Source organism: Chlamydomonas reinhardtii, chromosome 16, assembly GCF_000002595.2.
Source record: "Chlamydomonas reinhardtii strain CC-503 cw92 mt+ chromosome 16, whole genome shotgun sequence".
Taxonomy (NCBI): Eukaryota; Viridiplantae; Chlorophyta; class Chlorophyceae; order Chlamydomonadales; family Chlamydomonadaceae; genus Chlamydomonas; species Chlamydomonas reinhardtii.
In genome coordinates, this window is record NC_057019.1 from 100,759 (window position 1) to 123,083 (window position 22,325).

General features: G+C 68.0%; 3 protein-coding genes across 6 annotated transcripts; 1 reads left to right on the forward strand and 2 right to left on the reverse strand.

The window, feature by feature from the left end:
• Window positions 1-10: 10 nt before the first annotated feature.
• Window positions 11-6,147, reverse strand: CHLRE_16g695500v5 (uncharacterized protein). Of its 2 annotated transcripts, XM_043071811.1 has the most exons (13): window positions 5,933-6,147; window positions 5,512-5,608; window positions 5,231-5,295; window positions 4,947-5,026; window positions 4,580-4,667; window positions 4,231-4,353; window positions 3,744-3,987; window positions 3,327-3,517; window positions 2,955-3,042; window positions 2,624-2,742; window positions 2,267-2,470; window positions 1,621-1,707; window positions 11-1,302 (listed from the first exon to the last, which is right to left on the reverse strand). In XM_043071811.1, exons 1-13 carry the CDS (start codon window positions 5,999-6,001, stop codon window positions 1,189-1,191), a joined length of 1,569 nt encoding a protein of 522 aa, XP_042915266.1. In that variant the 5' UTR covers window positions 6,002-6,147; the 3' UTR covers window positions 11-1,188. The 2 variants fall into 2 exon arrangements, with proteins under 2 accessions (XP_042915266.1, XP_042915265.1); XM_043071812.1 differs by lacking the exon at window positions 1,621-1,707.
• A 100-nt stretch (window positions 6,148-6,247) lies between these two features.
• Window positions 6,248-12,321, forward strand: CHLRE_16g695450v5 (uncharacterized protein). 3 transcript variants are annotated; one of them, XM_043071808.1, is made up of 12 exons: window positions 6,248-6,575; window positions 6,707-6,877; window positions 7,061-7,123; window positions 7,297-7,420; window positions 7,679-7,784; window positions 8,035-8,135; window positions 8,348-8,557; window positions 8,796-9,287; window positions 9,688-9,882; window positions 10,189-10,317; window positions 10,475-11,319; window positions 11,715-12,321. In XM_043071808.1, the coding sequence occupies exons 1-11, from the start codon at window positions 6,424-6,426 to the stop codon at window positions 10,607-10,609; spliced, it is 1,878 nt and encodes a 625-aa protein (XP_042915267.1). In that variant the 5' UTR covers window positions 6,248-6,423; the 3' UTR covers window positions 10,610-11,319; window positions 11,715-12,321. The 3 variants fall into 3 exon arrangements, with proteins under 3 accessions (XP_042915267.1, XP_042915268.1, XP_042915269.1); XM_043071809.1 differs by having other exon boundaries at window positions 9,688-9,789; XM_043071810.1 differs by lacking the exon at window positions 9,688-9,882.
• Window positions 12,322-12,521: 200 nt separating this feature from the next.
• On the reverse strand, window positions 12,522-22,287 carry CHLRE_16g695400v5 (uncharacterized protein). The gene is made up of 11 exons (XM_043071807.1): window positions 21,929-22,287; window positions 21,400-21,804; window positions 20,996-21,244; window positions 20,385-20,733; window positions 20,116-20,178; window positions 15,346-19,940; window positions 14,842-15,093; window positions 14,545-14,629; window positions 14,102-14,180; window positions 13,520-13,657; window positions 12,522-13,245 (listed from the first exon to the last, which is right to left on the reverse strand). Exons 1-11 carry the CDS (start codon window positions 22,088-22,090, stop codon window positions 13,005-13,007), a joined length of 6,618 nt encoding a protein of 2,205 aa, XP_042915270.1. The 5' UTR covers window positions 22,091-22,287; the 3' UTR covers window positions 12,522-13,004.
• Between the last annotated feature and the right edge of the window lie 38 nt (window positions 22,288-22,325).

Consider the following 22,325-nt stretch of genomic DNA (forward strand, 5'->3'; position numbering starts at 1 on the left):
GCAAGGGTGGCGTGTCGCCCTGTTACAACCGCTCGGCCTTGCTGCATCCCCTCGTGCTGTCGGTGATGGCTCCAGTGCAACAAACCAAGTAGCTGTTCTCAGCAATGCCTGCAGAGCTTCCTGTACTGGTTCTGCTGCCGCCAGTCGCCCAGCATAGGCATGTTGCAAACGCCACAGTGTGCGCCTTCTTGCAAGCGGAATGAAGGATTGATCGGTGGATCGAAGGAGCTCCTTTGAGGCCATTCATGTAAGTCACCCTACTGTGGCATAGCACTCGAGCATGTGCGCTAACCGGGGTGAGGCGGCCCTCACGTCACAAGGTCAAACCTGCTCGACGGCTCGATTGGCTGAGCGCAATGAAGCACCCAGCACGTTGATCAGTATGCAGCCCCTACCGGTATATGCATAAAATAGCAACAAACACGTCCCCGGTCATTTCCATGGCAACTGCGAAGCAATCTTGTCCGAGAGAGCACCAACGCAGTGTCAACAACTCAGCAACTAATGACATTACCAACTCACACACAAACAGCTACAGATGCAAATTATCCCACACCCACCATCGCTACAGATGCAAATTAGCCCTACGCAATGCCGGCATCAACGCAACGCCGGTCGGCCAGCCAGCCTAGGGCTGCGGCGCACATCAGCCGCCGCAGCCACACCACCGCGTCCCCTCCCAGCCGGCCCGGCCGCTACCGCTGCTTCCCCAGCAGCACCTGCCCCAGCCACATGCCGAGGTGATGACGGCTCCGCCGCCGCCGCCGCTGCGCCACCCCGCCGCCGCCGCGGGAACACCACCATCGCCGCGGTCGTCGGCTCATCGGCGGCGTTGTTCGCCCCGCCCACTGGACCCCCCGCCCCGCCTCCGTCCCCCAAGATCTCTCCGGGCAGCAGCACGTGATGAGGACGGTGATGGGGCTGCCTACCCCCGAGCCCCTGGCCCGCCACCGCTACCCCTACCGGCGAATTACATGTCGCACCAACTGCAGGTGAGCCGCCAGTGCCAGTGCCGCCGCCGAGCCCCACAGGGCCGACGTCAAGAGCCTCCACTAGCCCGGCTGCAGCTGCAGCGGCGCCACTGCTGCGCCGCCGCCGCCGCCCCCGGCCCCCGCCTGTTCCTGGGCTCGGCGGCTCCCTACCCTGCTGCTGGTGCTGATGTTGTTGTGCTGCATGCCCTGCGCCCCGTCAGGCCTTCTCGGCGGTGCCGGCCAGCAGGGGGTGGTCCTCCTCCGCCGGCGTGGCCTTGACGGGCGCGGCGCCGGCGGGCGGCCCGGCGCGAATGAGGCGCTCCAGGCGAATCTGGAGAGCGAATGAGGCGACGAGCGAGCGAGCAAGCGAGCAGGTGGGCGGGAAGTTTGCATTCGCGCTCATTCTTGCTTCAAAGCGCTCCGAGATGATGCTTCGACGCATACGTTGGTCATGGGTACTTGATTATTGTTGGTTCATGCTCGTCATATGCACCGTGGGACCGTGCTAGCACAGCGGCCGGCTGTGCGGAAAGGCGCCGCGGCTATCGCTCCTGTCGGGTCTGCTGCCAGCGCTGGCTGGTGCACCGCACTCGCGCTGGAGCGCCGTTCTCTTTGCATAGCTGCGGCTGTGGGTACAGGCCGCTCAGACCTTGCCAGGCTCCGCACCCAGCGCCGCCGCTGAAGGCACCCCTGGTGCCGGCTCTGGCCGCACTTGGATCAGCCGCTCCAGGCGGACCTGCCCAGCAGCAGCCGCGGCAGCAGGAGCGGCGGCGGCAGCAGCAGCAGCAGCAGCAGCAGGCGGGCATCCACGGGAGGCCGCAGAGAGGGACAGGGGGGCAGCGTCGTGTCGGTTGGTTTGTGCTGTGTTTGCGGTGAGAAGGGACCCACGCCGCTTCAGCACGCACAAGCAGCAGCACGCCCCGATCCGCACAGCAGCCGGTGCGCACACACGTCCCGGAGGCGCTGGTGCTGCTGGTGCTGCTGCTCATGCCGCCGCCGCTGCTGGTGCGGGTAAACCCCTCATCCGGAGCGCTGGCTGGCGCCCGGGGACGCGGCGCACGTGGCTGCCGAGGGCCGCGCGGTGATGCACGTGCACACACATGCCATGCCCATGCCTCGTGCTGTGCCCCGTACCCCCAAATCTCCGTTGATCTGACCACGGCCACCACAGAGTACAGCTGCAACCCCGCACACCCACCGGCCTTGCCCTGCCGCCGTTCGCTGCGCCCCCGATCCTCCCAAACTGAACCCAAGCGAACCCACCCCGCCCCAGCCCCTGCGCCCCCCGCTCGCACCTGCAGCACGCAGGCGATGGCCAGGAATGTGGCGCACAGCGCGAACATGGAGGACAGCGGGAACAGGTGCACGTTGTACAGCACCACGCACACGAAGAAGTTGAGCGGGATGCGGAAGACGTTGATGATGGTGGAGCGGGTCTCCTCGGGGATGAAGCGGGCGCGCAGGGTCATCATGGACGGCCAGAACACGCCCACCAGCACCTGGGCGGCAGGCCCGAGCGGCGCAGACAGGGCAGCGAGATGGATTGAGGGTTTGAAAGGATGGAGAATGGAGCTTGTACGTATAGGTGTGTATGTGGCGTGTGTGGGTGGTGATCGCGGTCAGACCGTCCCGCCCAGCCACACCCCGCCCACCTCGAACACGCAGAAGGCCACCAGCTGCATCTGTCCCTGCAGGCTGATGCCGTGGACGACCTCCTTGCCAGCGGCCAGCTCTGCGGCCTGCAAGCTGCGCCGATGCGAGTCCGAGGAGGCTGCACGCGGGAGAACAAAGCGGGAAGGCAGCATCGAGGGAGGACCAGCTGGCAGAAGGGGCGATTGCCTGTCACTGTCAGCGGTGCCCTGAACCCCTCAACGTGCCAGCGACCTCCACACCCGCAATGCCCGCTGCGCCCCCATTCAGTTCCTGCCGCTCCACCCTCCCCTGCTTCACCTCCCCCCCCCATCCCCCGGCTGCGCTACTCACTCTGCTCGGCGATGCTGACGTGGAACAGGAAGGGCACTGCCAGCGTCAGGGCCGACAGCCCAAACACGTACTTCATGTACGACTCAACCTAGGGGTGGGTGGGAGCAGGAGGGGGGGCACAAGTAGAGAGGGTTAAAAGATGTGCTCGAGCACATGTATTAGGGAGGCATGGCCGGGCCAGGCGTGGTTCTTGATATAAACAAACACGCTGTGAGCTTTTTAGGCGCAAACGGTGACATCAGCTCGTCACCAGTATGAAACCCCACCGCGGCCGCCCGCCCCCAGCCGCCCGTGGCCGCCGCCCGCCCGCAGCCCCCGCCCCCATCCCCCAGTCACCCCCACCCGCCACCGCCTCCTGCTCCCCCCGCGCACCTTGTAGCGCTTCATAAGGATGCCGGACAGCGAGGATCCCGCCATAGAGGCCGTCATGAAGCAGGCGAAGATCATGCCGTGGTAGATGCGCTCGCCGGCGGGTGCCAGCGCCGGGGTCCACAGGAACACGAAGGTGTACATGGACGCCTCGAACAGCGACTGCATGGCGCCCAGCAGCGCGATACGCTGGTCTGTGGGGCGTGGAGGACGTGGAGTGGCGTGGAGAAGGAAGAGATTGTGTGTGGAGGCAGGCTGGCGTATGACCGTAGCGACGTCAAGGCGTTGTGAGGGCGGGGGGCAAGGTTTGGCAGCTACTACTACTACATGGCGCCCGCCGCCTGGCTACCTACGCAACTGCACCAGCTACCCGCGCCTCCCTCCCTCCCTCCCTTCCTCCTCCCCCCACCCCGCTCTCACCCCCGATGATGGCGCCGGCCGCCACCGCGAACTGACGGCGCAGCACGTCCACCACGCCCTCGGCGGCGTGCGCGTGGTCGCCGTAGTTCTCGGGCCACGAGGCGTAGATGACGACGCCGCCCGCCAGCAGCACCACAATGGCGGCGTCGAAGGGCGCCACGGGCCCCATCTTGAGGCTGTCCACCAGGTAGCTGGCCACCAGGCCGGCCAGGATGGCCATCAGGCCGTTGCCCACAAACACCGCCTGCAGGCAGGGCGGCGGCGCGCAGGGACAGCAGGCCGGGCGTGGTGGGTGGGCGGGCCGGGTACATGCTTTGGAGCCGGGGGTGCTGGAAATGAGATCTGGGTGGGCGGGAAGCAAGCGCGTGGTGAAGCGCGCGTGCGTTGTAGACGTGTCGTTGCACGTCCGGCTGACACGCGCACAAGCGCCTTTGACCGGAGCATACCCCCAATGCGACCCGGGGGGCAGGTGCGGCCGCACACATACCTTGGAGAAGGTGTCCCCCAGCCACTTCTCATCGAAGCCGCGGCTAAAGTGCTCCGCCACCAGCCAGCTCTCGAAGGCGCTGAACAGCAGACTGGTGGCAATGCCGCCCAGCAGGCGGCCGATCTGATGCCATGGTTGTGGTGATGATGCGAGGCGCGGGGCGGAGGGACCGAGAGAAGGTATTTCAGGTTGAAAGGAGTCGTGCTTTAGGTTTGGCGTTGCCATTCAGCTGCACTCCCACAATCGCCACGGGGATGCCGGACCAGCCGCCGGCCCGCCCCCAGCCACCCGCCCCTACCCACCCGCCTCGCCCACCCCCAAGCCACCCGCTCCACCCCCACCCACCCACCATGAGCACGCCGTAGTCGGGCGAGTGCTTGGTGGCGCAGGAGGCGGCATACAGCACCACGTACAGCAGCGCAGCCTTCTTGCGGCCGCTGCGGCAATGTGGCGCAGCGGCGGGTGCAAGGGGGCGACAGGTGTTTGTGCGTGTGCGTTTGAAAAGGAATAGTGGAGACGGTTACCACTGTACCTGTGCATGTTTGGTTTACAGTGAGGACTAGGCAGGGGCCAGCAGGCAAGCTATGGACACGGCAGTGGTACTCAGCGGGGCTTGTCCTACATTCGCTGGACAACTTCCCGAGTTGACACCCCCTCCCCAGCTTTCTGGACCCCCGCGGCGAGGGACCGGGCCCTGAGCGCAGGGCCGCACTCACTGCTTGTCGGCCAGGGACCCGACCACGGTGCCGAAGATCATGGAGGAGCCGAAGCCCGCGATGAACAGGCGGCCGATGTCCTAATGATGCAGCGGGGGCAGGAGGGGGGTGGAGCAGGGAGAAAGCAGGAAGAACGATTAGCATGTGGCGAGTTGCAACGATGTTACGGAGGGTACCCAGCAGCGCAGGCCGGTCTGCCAAGTGCCTGCGCTGTGTTTCCTGCACGGTCTGCTGCTGCACTGCGTCCCACACCCTGAACAGTAACCCCGTGCATGTGCCCCCACCTTGACGTCATAGCCGTAGTGCTGGTACAGCGCATACACGTAGGGGCCCTGAAGCCAGTCCCCGGCTGCAGCAAGAGGGGGTGGCGGCACGTGTCAGCACGTGTCAGCATGGGAGTACAGGGGGCCAGTACATCGGTAACCCCGTGTCCTCGACAAAAAGCGCAGGGGCAATGGACTCAGCGCACTTTCCACGGACCCAAAAAAACTGTAACTCCTGCGCTGCCAACCCACGGAGACCCAGCGCCCCAGCCCGCCATTGTCGGCTGCCTGATGCCGCTCACCCATCATCAGCGCGTAGACGAAGACATAGTTGTTGCGCAGCGCAAAGAACGCCTGAAGCTGGCTGCCGGCACCGCTCACTAGGCCGCCCTCCTTTGCCTGTCACAGGTGGACGGGGCGCAAGCACAAAGACGGAACACCACACGTGAGCTACAAGCCGGAAGGAACTCAACTACAAGCTCCGACAGCACCCACTGCGCGCAGTAGCGCTCACTTCTGCCCGACGCGCGGCCCACGCACAACAGCGATCCCCAACCGACCGTCGCACACCGGAAGCCAAGCACTGGTTTCAACGATCCATAAGATTAAGCCAGCTAACGGGACCTCTGTGCCGGGGCCTTGTGAGCTGGCGCCATGCTCACGACAGCTGCGGAAACATTGGGCGCGACATTTGCGCGCCACGCCCTGCATCCATGAACGCACCTGCGTCAGCACCAGGCCCGCCACAATGAAGGCAAGCGCGCCAAAGATGACCCAGTAAACTTGCTCCATCGCGGTGGAGCTCGGGGTCAAGCTGCAATGTGTGTCCTTTGGACTCCGGTCTGGGAGCCTAAAAGCGCAGGCGTATCGAGGACGAGCGTGACCTACGCATAATGCCCACGAGCGGCTCAGTTTAACACAGCTTGGCAAAAGACCGGTCTTGCTCATCCGGGAGACACCATCTCCTCGATTCAGTGCCTTGGCATGTCTTGTGTATAGTACATGGATACTTTCATCCACATCATACCGCTTGCTAAATCAGACGAAACGCAGCTCGCTCGTTTTCCCTCATTTTGCTAGGCAGGCCGATTTTACCTGACCAAGAGGCTCCATCTGTAGTTTTTCTTATTTCATACGAGATCCCATATCTCACAGTTTGCAGGGTGCATATAGCAGTGAGGTCTCGTCCGGGCTTCCGCCTGTGACCTGCAGGCATGGCTGACAAACGGGACCGTTCTCCAGAAGGGTCACCCGTAGAAGAGCGGGCGCGTTTGGATGGCTCTCCGCTTGTAGAGGACCGGCGGCGAGTCTCTAGCCGGGAACGAGGCGAGCGCGGCTCTTCAAGAGAGTTACGCGACAGGTCAAGGTAATATATCGCACACATATGCCATGCACACCCCTGGAACCTTGTTTGCTGCAGCCGCTCGGCCCCACCATGGCCACGCACGACCCCACACGAACCCGCTCACCCTTCCCGATGTGTTTTGCCTGCGGCAGGGACCGCGATGGCGAGCGCGAGCGGGGCCGCGAAAGCCGGGAGCGGGACGTGGACCGGCGGGACCACCGCGACTATGAGCGGGAGCGGGGCCGGGGCGAGCGGGACCGCGACGACGATCGCGACGACCGGCGCCGCGGCGACCGCCACGACGACCGCCGGCGGCGATCCAGGTGGGGCCCGGCGGCGGATGAGGAAGCGGCGCAATGAGACAGGGCTACAGGCTTGCAGGAGTCGGGTTGGGGCCGCAGCATGAGGGTGGACGGGTCGGTACCTGACCAACCACGTCCAGGCGTATGACCCCTACCCGCCTCCGCCTTCCCTGCCTGCCTGCCTGCCTGCCTGCCTGCCCACAGGTCTCGGGACCGGGACTACCGGCGGCGATCTCGCTCCCGGTCACGTGGACGCTACGACTACAGGTGAGGCGGGGGGCCAGCGCGTGCTGGTTGGGATGGCGGCAGGGCCGCGGCGCCGCGTGCTGTGTGTGTCTCGGTCGTGACGGGTGGGCTTGATACAGCGCTGCCGCTCCAGCCAGTGCCCACCACCTAAGCCCCGTGTCCCCTCCCACCCCACACCATCTCGCTCACACCAGTCCTCCGCGGCGGCGGGACGACCGGGAGTGGCGAGGCGGCGGCGGGCGGGGCGGCGGCCGGCGCGGGCGGCTCGAGGACAGCGAGGAGGAGGCGTACGGCGGGTACAGGCCGCGGCGCCGCCAGGTGGGTGCAGGGCTGGCCGTTTATGGAGGACAGGGTGATCAAATCATAACTATGAAGTGGGAGGGAGCTGTTGGCGGCAAGAACACGAGGAAGGCGGGCAGGCAGGATGCGGGGAAGGCATCCAACCCACCTGCACGTAGCTTTTGCAGCCCTCTCACCCGCAGTCCCCAGCAAGCTCTTGCAACCTTGCATGCAGCCCGGACTCTCGTGTCACCGCGCGTGATGCAACCGCCAAACCGGACTCATGACCGACTGCAGGACCCTAACAAGTCCGACAAGCCGCTGCCGCCCGGCGCCGGCCCGGGCTCCATCCAGGACCCCTTCTACTACCTGCGGCAGAACGTGCCCACCGACCCCGCGGAGGGTAGGCAGGGGCGGGCGGGCGTGTGTGGGTGTGGGTGTGGGTGTTGGTCTGTGTTACAGGTTGCGCATGGGGGCGGGATGCAGGGGCGATGGCGGCACTGTTGGAGCTATGTACTACTATGGTAGGGCTGCGAGTGCGGTGCGTATCCTGACCCGGGTAAGGCCACCGCAACGTGCTCCTCGCCGTGCTGACGTCCTCGCCCCGCGCCCTCGGCCCGCGCCCCTCGCCCCTCGCATCTCGCCCTGCGCAGCCCAGCGCCTGTGGCTGGAGCAGCAGCTCAAGAGCCGCCAGATGGTGCTGCAGCAGCAGGCCGTCAGCGCGGCGGCAGCCAGTGCCAAGACCCAGCGCGAGGTGGGCGGCAGCAACTCCTGCTCCTGGGGGAGGGAGGGTCTCCGGGGCTGCATGGGCGGCAGCGTCCATGCGTCTGCCGTGGGCTCGCCACCCGCCTCACCTGCCCCACCCAACATCGCGCCCGCCTGCTCACCTGCTCTTGGTGCACCAGCCTTTCACGACCCACTTCCTCCTGGCCACTCCCTCCTGCCCTGCCCCCCCTCCCCCCGCAGCTGTACATCGGCAACCTGGTGCCGGGCGCGGTGACGGACGTGGCGCTGCGGCAGCTGTTCAACGCCACACTGCTGGCCGCCTTCCCGCCCACCCAGCCCGGGGAGGCCGACCCGGTGGCCAACGTCAACCTGCACAGCGAGGGCCGCTACGCCTTCGTGGAGTTCCGCAGCCCCGAGATGGCCACCGCCGCCCTGGCGCTCAACAACCAGGTACCGTAGGGGGGCGGGGGGCGGGGGCGGCGGGGCATGGTGTGGGCGAGGGCCGTAAGGGCTGATGGCGTGTATGTGTGACCCCAGAATAAGGGGGGCGCCTGGAGGGGCCCAGCTGCAAGCACTGTGTGCCGCGCATATGGAGGCTGGCTGGCGAACCGCGCTGCTGGGCTCGCGGCTCCCACGCACCTTCACACGCTTCCCCACCCGTGCCCACCACCACCCACATCCCACACAGGTCCAGCTGCTGGGCCAGACCATCAGCGTGGGCCGCCCCAGCGGCTACGTGGACCCCAGCAAGGCCGCCTCCGCCGCCACCGCCGCCGCCGCCGCTCTGGACGCCTTCCAGAAGGGCGATATGGAGCAGCTGGCGCAGCACGCCGCCGCCGCAGGCATGAACCTGGCCCAGCTGGGCCTGGCCACACTCATGCTGCAGGCCAAGAGCGGCGCGGCGGCGGCAGCGGCAGCGGCAGTGGGCACGGCGGGAGCAGCGGCTGGAGGCGAGAAGCTGCCGCCGCCGCCGCCCCTGCCCGGCACCGGTAATGGGGCGGCGGCGGTGGCAGCCGTGGCGGCTGCAATTGGGCACGGGCAGCCGGAGGCGGACGCAGAGGGCGCGGGCGCAGCTGGGTCGGGTGCGGGTGCGGGTGCTGGCGGGGATGTGAGCCCCTACCTGGAGGTGGACGGCATGCTGAGCGAGGACCTGCTGGTGGAGGACGAGGAGTACGAGTCCGTGAGTAACCGCCGGGAGGGAGGAGGGGAGGGCGAAAGGGAGGGAGGGGGTCCAATGTGTTGTGGTGTGGTGTTGCGTGGCCTGTTGAGCTGTGGAATGTTGCCGACACAGCCGCACGCCGAGCCGTCGCGTCGGGGCTGGGGCTGGGGCTGCGGGAAGGCTGGGTACGGGCATGCAGACTAAGACGTAGTCAAACACTGACTAGATTCCAACCAGGCACAGGTAAGGTGGATGGTGGCACGCGCAAGGGCACGCTAGGGCTCCTGACGCCACTCCCTGCCTGCCCTCGCTCGCCCACACTTACACGTTGACGTGCACATGCACGTAATCATCATGCGCGCACAAACGGCCTCGCAAGCGACCTGTCTGTGGTGGCTGCTGCACTGCACACTGTGCGTAGGAGTCATATGCCGCCCGGCACACACACTGCCTCGGCCGCCCCGCGCCGGCGACCAGACCAGAGCAGTCCAGCAATGCTCAGCAGCAGACCAGACCAGGCCAGGCTAGGCCAGCGGTCGAGCGGCCAACTCGCACGCTGGTCTCGTCATCGGCAGCCGGGGCCCTGGGGCCCGCGTCCAAAGCAGCTGCATTGTTGGTTGGGGACCCATGTGTGCAGCCGTGTGGCGGGAGCGTTGTGTGAAGTTGTAGTTGCCCGATGGTGATGTGAGGCTGACGGCTGGTGTCAGTGCAGTGCAGGCGGCGCGCGGTGCAAACACACACAAGGCCCCCAGGCGCACCCGGCGGGCGCCGCACACACCACGCGTAACGACACAACACGCCACGAGCGCGCCTGCCTTGCCGGCGCTCTGCTCCCTCTCCACGCCCGCATGCATCCCTCGCTGACGCTTTCTTTCCTCCGCCCTCTCACCTCTCACCGCTCTCGGGACACCGATGATGACAGGTGATTGAGGACCTGCGTGACGAGTGCGACCGCCACACGCCCGGCGGCGTACTTGCGGTCAAGGTGCCGCGCCCCCCGCCGGAGCAGCGGGCCGCGGGCGGCTTCATGGGCATCGGGCACTACGGCAAGGTCAGGCGCGTGTGTGTGCTGGGACACAGGGCGGGAGACTCTGCTGTTTTTGTGGTACTCACTGTCGCCAACCGCAAACACGGTGCACGCCCACGCCGGAACGCTGCACCCGTAACATGTGTGTACCCCATGCTACTGTCACGTCACGCATCGACAGGCGTACGTGTCGTTCCGCGACCCGCTGGCCGCCCAGCGCGCGCACGCCGCCATCCACGGCCGCCTGTTCGCGGGCAGCACCGTGCGCGCCGCCCACATCACCGCGGAGCAGTTCGCCGCGGTGCCGGAGAACTAGCACCGGCGGCTGTAGCGACTGGCGGCTGCAGCACTGGCCGGGTGGTGCTGGCCACACGTACGTGCTGGTTGGGCCACCGGCTTTGGCAGCGACTGACTTGTGGCGTGACATGGCGTCCACGAACGTGTGACGGGCTGCTGCGCGGTTTAGCGTGTTTTAGCGTGTTGTGTTTGATCGTATGTGCGATTTAAGTTGTTTGCTGAGGTCGATATGGCAGTTTCACCCGGGTCTTCCTGGCGTCTTCCTGGCTCGTGCTCTGGACGGGCGCGCAGTGGCCCGCGGCGTGTTGACTTGTTTCGGACCGCGGCGTGCTGTGCAGGGCAAGGGAGGGGGCGCCGCAATTCCAACAAACCTTTGGTAACCCATACCTGAGGATTCCGAACACGTGGCTGCCCCAAGTTGCCTTGGTCGCTGTGGAAGCACAAGGCAAGATAGTACATCTAGCCCGCCTCATGCAAGTGTGTTGGCGCTGGGGGCGATCGGAGAATGCAGTCGTTACAGCAGCGGGCCAGGAGGGAACCAGCTGAATGCGCTCTTGTTAGCAGGCCTTCTTCAGCAGCAGGCCTTCTCCAGCGTGACCAATTACGGCAAGTAGCTATTACCAGTAGCTAGCTGCGGTTGTTGGTCCGGTACGCCTTCCCCCTGCCTGTGAGCCCACATTTCTCCACATGTGACCCTGCCCATCCCCAGCCCAATCCGGCTCATGCCCGGTGCGTAGATACCGACAAGAAAGGCTCTCAAGGGGAAACGTGGGCTGCGCGCCATGTGACGTTGGTGCCATGTCTGAGGCTGTAGATTTTGAAACTACTCAGCTGCCCGGACATATAGCCGGGGTTGGTTCGTACAGGCACCGCCCGTCATGCGTCCAGCCGCGTCCCGCTGCCAAGCACAAGCACGCCGGCAACAACCCCTATAGCAATAAACCCTACCACTGTGCTATGCTATGCTCGCCAGCAAAGACCGCAAACCAGACGCCGGCAGGTCTCAACCTGCCGCCAGGTCCTGCGCCACCGCCGCAGTCGCCAGGCCCTGTACCGGCACTGGGCCCTGCGCCGCCGCCAGCGCCGCCACGCACCATCGCCGCCGCCACGGCCGCACGCCGCAGGCCGCGCTCTACCAGGCAGCCTCTCCATCAGCGCACGCCGCATGTTCGTTGTAGAGCTGGCGTCGCGGCCTTGCAATACAACATTCACGTGGGACGTCAGGCGCTGTAGGGCCGGGGGCGTGGGGGCATAGGCGGGTGGGTATGTGGGTGGGCGCTACCGTAGGCGATGCAGGCGGCGCACGAGTTGGCCCCCAGCACGGCACAACCTGGGCTGACCGGGGAGGCTGGGACAGGGTGAAGGCGGCTGGGGCGTAGCTGCCAGTCGTCATGGCAGTGGGGAGGACGGGGATGGAGGCGGGGGTCGCGGCTGCTGATGCACAGGTGACCGATGGCGGCGCCCATGGAGGGGCCGGATATGGACAGGGCAAGACAGGCTGGTGTCGTCGACCGAGGCGAAGCCGACGAAGCTGATCGTGGAGGCGCCGCGCCCTTGGGTTTAAAAGGTGGAGACGGAGTAGGCGCGATTCCTGTAGTGGTTGTGGATGAAGGCTTAAGACATACGAGTGGGCATGCGGCGAGTGCGAGAGCGCCTAGAATGGCCCCGTTCGGCTGAACATGGACAGTCCGCTGGCGTGGGTGCGCCACAAGGCTGTAACGAGTGGATGCTGGACAGCTGGACTTGCTTTGGGACACGGCCCTGCGTGATCGCTGCCTCGACAGCCGCCTCCAGTTTGTTCCCTGGATTTCCCACTGCCCCCTGGGATGCAGGCGCCGACGGCATAGAATGTGTATGGGGTGATCAAGGGAACGCTGGGAGGGACAGCTTCAAGCGCCAGGGGAGGTGGCAAGGGGTGGGTGGCAGCAGCAAAGCATGCTTGCAGCCGAATGCGTGCAGGAACAGCATGTGGCTGGGAATTGCGCTCCCTTCGTCGGTGAGATTAATCTTGGCCTCCCCTGGCCGTAACCGTATTGCGGTCGTAACGGCCTCCAAGGGCTGTTGTACGCATTCTAATTTTGTCCCGCTCTCTCACAAGCTCGCAAGCTCCAACGTGCCATCCCGCGTAGTTCCCGACCTTGCACATAGGCACATGCAGCATTCACGCGCACGAATCCGGCTAGGGCATAGCGCATGAATCGACCCCTCCTCGTTGCCGACCCCCCCCCAAAACACACACACTATGGTCCACGAGAAGGCACTTAATGCTTCTGCGCCTGTCTGCAAAAGATTACACAACCCGAGTACACTGTTGATAACACACTACTATCAGTGCTGGGTGTAATACCATTTTCTTGAGCAATTTGCAAATGCACATCGTCATACATACATTCGGCATCGTGAGCCGTCTCTTGCTACTTCTTTGGGTCCTTCTCCTGCACACGTGCAGCGGCTGCGGCAGCTGCCTGGGGCGCGGGTGCGGGCGCGGGACCAGCAGCACCCCCGGCACCAGCAGCCCCAGCCCCAGCAGCACCCCCGGCACCAGCCCCAGCACGAGCACCAGCAATACCCGCGGCACCAGCCCCAGCTGCACCAGTTGCTGCAGCTGTGGTGCGGAGGTGCTGCTCCCGCCGCTTGTCCAGCTGCTGCAGGCACCTGCACGGCGGGACGTGAGCACACACGCAGCCGACACAGGCACATCGAAACGTTAGCACGCCGCGGAGCACCCACGGAGCTCAAGCGCAATGCCCCCACGGTGGCCCAAGCACGCCCCATGCCTCTTGATGCGAGACGCGAGCGGTGCACACAACCCTCCTCTTCCCCCTTCCCCCCGCAGGTATGTTGGGATTGGATGGAACAACCCCCCTTCTCTTCCTGACCAATCCCAGTGTAACTCCTCCTCCCCCGGCCTCCCCCCTCAGGCCCTCACCGCGCCAGGCAGTCGGGCGGCAGCAGGCAGTACTCGTTCAGCGCCAGCAGGTGGACCACCAGCGCGCGCCGCAGCGTGGCGAAGGCGGGGCTGGCGGCCATGTCGCCGCCCTCGCGACCGCACACGAACTCCTCACACCTGTGCGCAGGGCGGGCGGGTGCACATGTGCTGAATGTGATGTGAACAAGACACGCGCGGCACAAGTGTGCGTGCGGGTGTTTGCGTGCCCAGTTGCTGAAGGGGAAAACAGCCGGGGCGTAGACTGGTAGGCGCGCGTGGGCGAGTGCCAGCAAATCCTGCTGCTCAAGGTACGATGGCCGAGGAGCGGGGGTGGCTGCAGCAGTGAGCCCACGCAGGTGTGTGTGACCGCCGCCATGACGGGCGCCATGACGGGAGCACGGCCATGTGCGACAGAGCGGCTGTGGCCGTGGCCGTGGCGGGCGCACTGGGAAGGCCGGGGGTCGACAGGGCCCGCCCTGGGTGATGCAGGGCGCGCGGTTCGACCCCAGCCACCGCGCACTCACCAACGCACACACAACTTCACACCACACACTCTCACACCCCCCACTCCGCCACACCCACCTCCTGGGCATGACCTTGTCGCCGTACAAGTGGTGGCGGCGCGCGAACCGGTTCCAATACACCATCAGCAGCTGCTCGCCTGCGTACGTGCGTGCGTGCGTGTGTATGTGTGTGCGTGCGTGTGTGTGTGTGTGTGTGTGTGTGTGTGTGCCCCATTGGGGATGCATTGTTACCAGGAAGGCAATGCTGGAATGGTGCGGGGGCCCAGGGGGCGCAGCTGGCTGGTTGGGCAGCTGTGCCTAGGTGACCCGAGCCTGGCTGTGCTTTGGGACGACCAGGTCAGTTGTGCAGCGCCAGGACTGCGGCGGCTCGCCCCCCCCAGGCGGCCCCCCCAGGCAACCCGGTCCTGCTGCCGGCCACAGCCGGGTGCGCCCACAGCCCACCCACCCACCCACCCACCCACCCACCCACCCGCCCGCCCGCCCGCCCGCCCACCCACCCACCCGGCGCGGTGGCCATGGTGGCCGGCAGCTGTGTGTCGGCGCCGTGCGGGGCGGCCAGGCCGGCAATGTGCTCGCGCTGGGAGCGCTGCGGGGGCGGGGGTGGGGGTGGAGGCGGGTGAGGGAGGCGCCGGGGCGTGAGGCTTGCAGTTCCCCAAGGAACTGGGGCGTGACCACCACAAACACGCGCACGCGCACGCACACACACACACACACACACACGCCACACGGTAGGTATCAGTCAGTAACTCCGACGCCGTCTGGGTTCATTTGTTGTATCTTAACACACGCCGCACGCACCATCCACCCCTCCTCGTCGTCGGTGTCGTCTTCCGAGTCCGCCGCCACACCCCAGTGCAGCGCGCCGCCGCCACCGCCACTGCCCGCCTTGGCGCCTGCGGCAGCGCCATCAGCACCCGCACCACCAGCGGCGGCCGCCTCTGCCGCCTTCCTGCGCGCTGCCGCCTCTGCCGCCGCCACCACGGCCGCCGCCGCCAGGCTGCCGGGCACGCGGCCGTCGGGCCCCACCCGGAAGGTGCGGAGCAGCTCCTCCTGCGTAGAGGAGGGGGGCGGAGTTGCGAACTGGCAACAGACGACAAAGCTACCAACAGCAGTGCCCGAGACGCGCCTGCACTCGGGGCAAAAGCACAACAAGGGGGACGCAGCCCGCACAGGCGTGTGCCAGGGGGACGCCGCTGCAGCACCACGCCCCGAGCTCCCTCCCTTCCCCCTGCGCATGCCCTTGGTCCCCGGCCCTGGAGGCCTGCACGCGCCCTGCCCCCCCCCGTCGCGCGGACCGCTTACGTAGCAGAGCGGCACAATGGTCCGGCTGTGTACAAACATCTTGGGCGCTGTGAAGCTCAGGCACAGACCGCGCCCCGGCGTCGCCGCGGTGGGCCGCAGGAAGGCGGGCAGCTGCGTCAGCGCCGGCAGCGACCGGGCGTTGCCGGCATGGGCGGCGGCGGCGGCGGCGGCGGCTGAGGCGCCAGCAGCTAGGCTGCGGCCGGCGGCGCCGCCGCCTGCACCCACACGGGCGGGTGAGCCCAGCGGTGAGGCCACGGCGGGAGGGCGGCGGCGCGCTGAACCCGGCTTGGGCGGCAATGGCGGCTTGGAGGGGCGACCCTGCACAGCGGCTGCAGCAGCTGCTGCACCTGCTGCTGCGGCTGTAGCAGTAGTCGCCGCCGCCGCCGGCCCCTCCCCTCCCTGCTCTTCCTTCCGGCGGGAGCGCTTGTCCTCCGCCTCCGCCTCCAGCCGCCGCTTACGGCCCCGCTGCCGGCCTGCCACCGCCGCCGCCGCCGCCTCCACACCCGCCGCTGCCTCCTCCACCTTGACAGCCTCACCACCGCGGCCTCTGTGCAATGACGCCAGCTGCTGCAGGCGCCGTGGCTGCTGGTGCTGCTGCTGCCCCCCTCCCTCACCCTCCAACTGCCGGGCCAGCTCCTCCTCCGCCGCCGCCGCCGCCGCCTGCCTCTCCTGCTCCTGCAGCAGCGCCTCATAGGCCAGGGCCGCCTCCAGAGTGATCAGCTGGGCGGGGTGGGCGGTCTTGCGGCTGCGGCGCCGCGGCGGGAGCAGCCCAGCCGCCCACACGCTGCCGGTGGGGCCCCGCTGCAGCGGCGGCAGCTGGGGCCGCAGGTGCGGCGGCAGAGGCATGCGGGGTGCGGCGTCGCGGCGCAGGGGCGGCAGCGGCACAGGGTCGGGCAGGTGCAACCGCGCGTGCTTGCACGGCCGCGGCGGCGGCAGCCATGGCTCCCGCAGCGCGGCCGCTGTGGGCGCCCCCCCGCCGCCGCCGCCGGCCGCCGCTGGCTCGAGCTCCGCCGCGTACATGTCCGACAGCCGCCTCTTGCGGCCGCCCTGTCTGCCCTGCTCCTCCTGCTGTTGCTGCTGCGCCTGTTGCTGTGGGACGTGCTGTTGCTGCTCCTGTTGGCCGCGACTGGGCAGTGGCTGCTCCCCCGCCGCACCCAGCTGCGCCCCCTCCGCCTCCTCCTGCCCCCTCTGCCCCCCGTCCGGGCCCAGCTCCACCACGCCGTCCTCGTCACTGTCCAACAGGTCAATCACTTCGTCAGCCGCCGCCGCCGCAGCAGCGGCTACCTCATCCGCCATCGGCCCAAGCCCTGCCGCTGCCCCACTTCCCCCAGCCCCCGCCGCAGTGCCTGCTGGTTGCAGGGGCGCGTTCGGGTGGGGCTGGGCAATGCCCCTGACCTCCAGAAGCACCTGCACATCGTCCTCCTCCTCATCGGAATCAATGCAGATTGCCCCCTCGCTGTCCTCGCGGTAGCTAGCCTGCACGGCGTCAGGCGGCGGCGCACGCGGCGGCACTGGTGCCGCACCTGCCACTGCGCCCCTGGCTGCCCCGCCTGCCGCATCACCCGCCGCACCTGCCGCTGCGCCTGCCGCTGCGCCTGCCGCTGCGCCCGCGGCGTCTGACGTCACGAGTGCAGCCGCCGCCGCGTCCAGAGCGGGTGCGGGCGCAGCCGCCGGTGGAGCCGCAACAGCAGATGCAGCCGGCCCCGCGCCGGCCGGCGACTCCGCCACCATTCCTGCTTCCAAGCCCGTCCCTGCCGCCGGTGCCGTCACGTCTCCGGCTCCCGCCGCCTCTGCATTGCTGCGGTGTGACCCCCCTGCGGCTGAGGCTGCTGGCAGCTCTGGCTGTAGCTCCGCAAGCGGCGCGCTGCCCACGGCGTCGCCGCCGGCACCAGCGGCGGCAGTAGCAGCTGCACCACTCGGCTCTCCGCCACCAGCACCAGCACCCGTGCCAGCGACTGCACCCGCACCCCCAGCCGCAGCAGACGGCAACACGTCTTGTGTCCCTGCACCACCCGCACCACCCGCACCACCCGCACCACCCGCACCACCCGCACCACCCGCACCACCCGCACCACCCGCACCACCCGCACCACCCGCACCACCCGCACCGGCGGCTGCGACCGCGTCATCCTGTGACGGCGCCGGCCCCGACGGCCCCAGCGGCTGCCCGTGCTCAGGAACAGTTGCGTCCGTGAGCTCCGGTGTGTCCCCCGCCGCCGCCGCCGCCGCCGCCCCCTCGCCGTGTGATGATGCAGACGGCCCATGCCCGTCCTTCTGCTGATGCTGCTGGTGTCCGGTGCGGGGCTCCACAGGCACAGCTACAGCCACTGATGCTGCTGTGCCCGCATCCCGCCCCGCCACGGCCGGCCCCTTCGCTCCCGTCGGCGCCTCCCGCGCACCCGCAGCCGCCGCAGCTCCGCCCGCTGCCTCCTCCTCCTCCTCCTCCCCCTCGGCTGCGCCCGGCGCCTCCGGCCCCACATGGTCAATCAGCCGCCCGCGCCACAAGCACCAGTCGCACTCATAGTTCGCCGGCGCAGCCGGCAGCGGCGGCAACAACACATCCAACTCCTCACCATCCCTCATGCCCCCCGCCGCCACCGCCTCCGCCTCCAGCTCCTGCTGCTGCCAGGCCTCCCACAGCCGCCGCCCTCGCTCGCCCGCCGCCTCCAGCAGCGACCACCAGTCCGCCGCGTCACGCGACTTGAAGACGTGCAGCGTCGCCGCCGGCCGCAGCGCTCCGTCATCCTCACCCTCACCCTCACCCTCACCCACAGCACCCTCACCAGTGCCTGGCGCCCGGCGCTGCTGCCTGCTGGCGCCGCCCGCGCTGCCGCCGTGGAACTGCACCGCCAGGCCCAGCTCCCCGCCGTGACAGGCGCGCACGTGCGCCGCCAGGCCGGACAGGCTGGGGAAGGCGGCGGCGCGGCGGCTGCAGCACACCAGGCAGCCCAGCCCAGCAGCCACCTCGCTGTGCACCAGCCGGCCCACTGCCACCCGCGCTGACTGCTGGTGCTGCGGGTGCGGCTGTTGTACATGTTGGCTCTGCGGTCCAGCAGCTGCCGCCGCCGCTGCTCCCACTGCCGCTGCCGCTGGGCCGCTGACGTCATCGCCGTGTGAGTCGCCGCTGCCGCCCGCCTCGGCCTCCGCTGCCGCCGCTGACTTGGCGTCCTCCGGATGCACGTGACACCCGGCAGGCAGGTAGCGCACCAGGCCATCCCCACTGCCGCCTGCGACGCCGCCGATGTCGCAGCTGCTGCTGTGCCCCCTCAGCATCCCACCATCCGTGCCGCCGCCACCCGCACAGGTGCTGCCGCTGGCCGCATTGCCCGGCGCCGCGTACCAGGCCCACCTCACCAGCTGCTGCTGCCACAGCTGCGGACTCAACTCGCCGCCGACGTCCTCCCCCGGGTGCCGCAACAGCCGCCGCCGCATCTGCTGCTGCTGCTGCTGCTGCCGCCGCCGCCGCCGCCCCTGCTCCCAGTCAAGCCATTGCGGCTCAGGGCTGCGCCCTGACGGCCCGGGTTCGGTGATGGGGGCGCCGAGCTTGCCCGATTGCCCGGCATCAGGAGGCGCCGCCCCAGGCGGCTGCTCCTGCCCCTGCCCCTGCTGCTCCCTCCCCTGCTGCCCCCGCCACAGCTCCCCCAGTGACCAGCCGCTCAGTCGCACCTGCAGCCGCACCCGCTCACCCTCCTCGCCACCCTGCGGCCCCAGCTGCGGCTGCTGCTGCTGCTGAGGGCCACTGCAGGGGCCTCCCGACTCTGCTGCCGCCGCTTGCCCTTCCGCCCCCTCCTCCGCCACGGGGTGCAGTCTCAGCACTGTGATGTGTGAGGGCAGCGCACCGGGCAGCACTGCGGGGTTGGGCGTGTCCTCCGCCTCACCCATGGACAGCCGCACTCGCGCCAGCTCCACACACAGCTGCCGCGATGGCCCGCCGCCACCGCCCAGGCCGCCTGCGCCGCCTGCGCCGCCTGCACCTGCAGCCCCAGAGGCCGGCGCTGGCGCTGCTGCTGCTGCTGCTACTGCTGCACCTGCTGCTGCTGCCCGGGCACCTGCCGCTGGCGGTGACGCTGTGGCGGGTCCAGGTGCACCCGGTGCCGGCGGCGGTGTGGCGGCTGTGTCGCCCGCCACCACCCACTCCACCTGGCCCACACAGCTAGACCACAACAGCGGGCCGCCGCGCCCTGCCCCCGGGGCCGCCGCCTGCTCGGGCCCACCCTGCCGCCCGCCGCCCCCCGCTGCACCCGCTGCCGCCCGCCGCACCACCTCCTCCACGGCATCAGCTGCGGGCGGCTGCCGCCAGCCCGCCGCCTCCGCCGCCACCCGCTCCTCCTGTGTGCCGCCCGGCGCCAGCACTGCCGCCCACACCGGCGCCGCCGGCCGCACAGGGGCAGCCAGTGACGGCCTAGAGGAGGCCGCAGCTGCCGCCCCCTCCGCCCCCGCCTTCACGTCCACGGCTGCTCCCTGCCCGTCTGGTCCTACTGCTGATTGTGCTGCTGCTGCTGCTGCTGCTGCTGCTGCTGCTGCTGCTGCTGCTGCTGCTGCTGGCGCCGGCTCCAGTTCAAAGGTGTTGAACAGGTAGGGGGCGTCATCGGCGGCTGTGCAGGGACATGCAAGGGTGCCACGAGGGTGGGGCAGTGCTGTTAACGCCTCACCACACGCTCCGGCGCCTGGTGCATGTGGCGTTGCTACTTCATACAGCTTCGAGAATCTTAACAGGAGCAGCTGCAAGCCGCCCTACAGGGCCCAATATGCGGTAGGTCCATCACCTACATGTCGAGCCCAGGCGGCAGGCGGTGCGCTTGGCGAAGGCGGACATGAGCGCCGACACCTCCTCTGTGGTGGCGCAGGTGGCGGATGGCGGGGGTGGCGGATGGCGGTGGTTGGCCACAAGCGATGTGATACAAGTTCTGGCAGCACAGTTGCACAGTTGTCATTGCATCAACAACCACACGCTCAACCACCACGACCGCACACCGCAGCCCACACAACACTTCGTGTCACGCCCGCTCCCCCGCCCGCCCGCCCGCCCTGCTGCTCACCCGAGTACAGCAGCAGCAGCCTGAGCGAGGGCGTCTCCTGCACCTCCCCGTCACCCAGAGCCAGGTCCAGCCGGCACACAGAGCCGGCGGCGGGACAGGCTGTAGAGGCGGGCGCGGCAGCGGCTGAGGCAGCAGCCGCTGAGGCGGATGCTTCATCGGGCTGCCCTGCAGGCGGGTCCTCTGCGCCTGCTGCTATTGCTACTGCCGCCCCTGCTGCAGGTGCTGCTACAGCTGGTGCTGTTGCAGATTGTGCTGCTGGCGCCGGCCTGCGGTCGCAGGGCCAGGGGCGCCATCCGTCCGCCGCCGCCACCGCCGCCGCCTCTGTCGCAATCGCCTCATCCACACCCCACTGCGTGCACGGGGCCCATTGGCAGGAGCCCGAGGGTGGGCGCAGTGCGGTGCTGTGCGATACGAGATGAAGCAGCTGATCCCGGATCGGGCAACACCAGACACGTACACGCATTCATTCACGCATGGCTCCCTCCTCCACCCCTCCGCTCCGACTGCCCATCAACCAGCTCCCTAGCTCCCCAGCTTCCCGCCAAAGCCAGGCGCCGCACTCAGGCCATCTCGGCCGCGCCCCAAGGCACCGCCCGCCTCCGCACACACACCTTTATGCCGCCATCATCCGCCCCGGCCGCCACCGCTGCAGCCTCTGTCCCAGACCCCGCCGGCCCGCCGCCACCGCCACCGCCCTCAGCTCCTGCCAGCCCGGCTTCCCGCAGTGGCGTGGGCACTGCAGCCGAGGCCGTGGCGCCTGCAGTGGGTGCCAGGCTGACACCCGCCCCCGCCCCCGCCGGCCCCAGGTGCGGCGGTACCGCCACCATCCACACCTGACCCGGCAACGGCACCAGCGCACCCTGTGTGTGTGTGCAGCGGGCAGGTCCCGCGGAGCATCAGGCGCAGTGGCAGCGGGCGGGAGGTGGTAACAGCAGGCGGTATCACCCACCCGCCTCGTTGAGTCACCCACCCGGCCACCCCTCAACCTTCCACCTGCCCCACACAAACCTCTCACCGGCACGCCGTACGGCTCCACGCACACCGCCACAGCCAGGTACCGCCACGGGGCCAGCAGTGCCGCGGGGGGCGCCCAGCGCGCCGCCACCGCCGTGCTGCTACTGCGATTTCCTGCTGCTGCCGGCGCCGCACCGGCCTTCACGTCATCCGCAGGTGCTGGTGCCGCACCCCCGGGGCTGGAGGTGTGAGGCTGCGGCCGCGGCCACGGCCCCCGGCCGTAGGGCTCCTGGCACTCCGGGATGTGGGTCAGACGCAGCGGCTGCAGGCGGATGTGGCGGTGGTGCAGGTCGGCTGGTTGCGGCTGCTCAGGCGGCGGCCCCGACACAGCCGCAACAGGCGTCTGCGCCTCGGAGTCGGGACCCCGCAGGTATAGCAGGTTGCGGGGAAGGAAGCGCCGGCGCTCCTGAGGGGTTGGTTACAAGAGGAAGGCGGCCGTGGGTCAGCGAGGCGCCTGCGGGTTGCGGCGCCTGCATCCGGATTACCCCTCCCTGCCACACGTTGTGGTCTAAGTATTCATAGCATTCTACCTGTGGCGTGAGCGAGGGAAGCACGCTTTGGTAGAGAATGCGCGAATGCAGAAAGAGCTCGTCAAACGCAGGGTCGCGCTTTTCTTGGTCCAGCAGAGTCATATAATCAGACTCTTGTGCAGCTGCGGCATCCTCAGCCTCCTCGTCGACGAAGCCTGACATTTTGCCACTTCAAGGGCAAGGCAACGGGTGCAGCTCTCAAGTAAGTTTCATACTGTTTTGCTGTGGATGTATAAATTGGTAAATGTTAGGCATGGCCTTGAAACACGCAAGCAGAGGCACTCCACCTATTTGGCGGGCTTCGCCTCGGCCCCGCATAGTATCGTGCAAAACCGATATGCTTCAACGGCTACATGTTTAGTAACCCTATGGCTTAGTAATCCTATGGTTTAGGGCG

Excerpts from the sequence above, each read along its gene's own strand:
- CHLRE_16g695400v5 (XM_043071807.1), bottom strand. The coding sequence starts at position 22,090 with ATGTCAGGCTTCGTCGACGAGGAGGCTGAGGATGCCGCAGCTGCACAA. Across the intron at positions 15,094-15,345 it reads CCATTGTGCCGCTCTGCTAC|GAGGAGCTGCTCCGCACCTT; the intron begins GTAAGCGGTCCG and ends TCCTCTACGCAG. Across the intron at positions 13,658-14,101 it reads GACAAGGTCATGCCCAGGAG|GTGTGAGGAGTTCGTGTGCG; the intron begins GTGGGTGTGGCG and ends CCCTGCGCACAG.
- CHLRE_16g695450v5 (XM_043071808.1), top strand. The coding sequence starts at position 6,424 with ATGGCTGACAAACGGGACCGTTCTCCAGAAGGGTCACCCGTAGAAGAG. Across the intron at positions 7,124-7,296 it reads CGTGGACGCTACGACTACAG|TCCTCCGCGGCGGCGGGACG; the intron begins GTGAGGCGGGGG and ends CGCTCACACCAG. Across the intron at positions 7,421-7,678 it reads ACAGGCCGCGGCGCCGCCAG|GACCCTAACAAGTCCGACAA; the intron begins GTGGGTGCAGGG and ends GACCGACTGCAG.
- CHLRE_16g695500v5 (XM_043071811.1), bottom strand. The coding sequence starts at position 6,001 with ATGGAGCAAGTTTACTGGGTCATCTTTGGCGCGCTTGCCTTCATTGTG. Across the intron at positions 5,296-5,511 it reads CGTCTACGCGCTGATGATGG|CCGGGGACTGGCTTCAGGGC; the intron begins GTGAGCGGCATC and ends CTCTTGCTGCAG. Across the intron at positions 3,518-3,743 it reads GGCCGGCGCCATCATCGGGG|ACCAGCGTATCGCGCTGCTG; the intron begins GTGAGAGCGGGG and ends CACGCCCCACAG.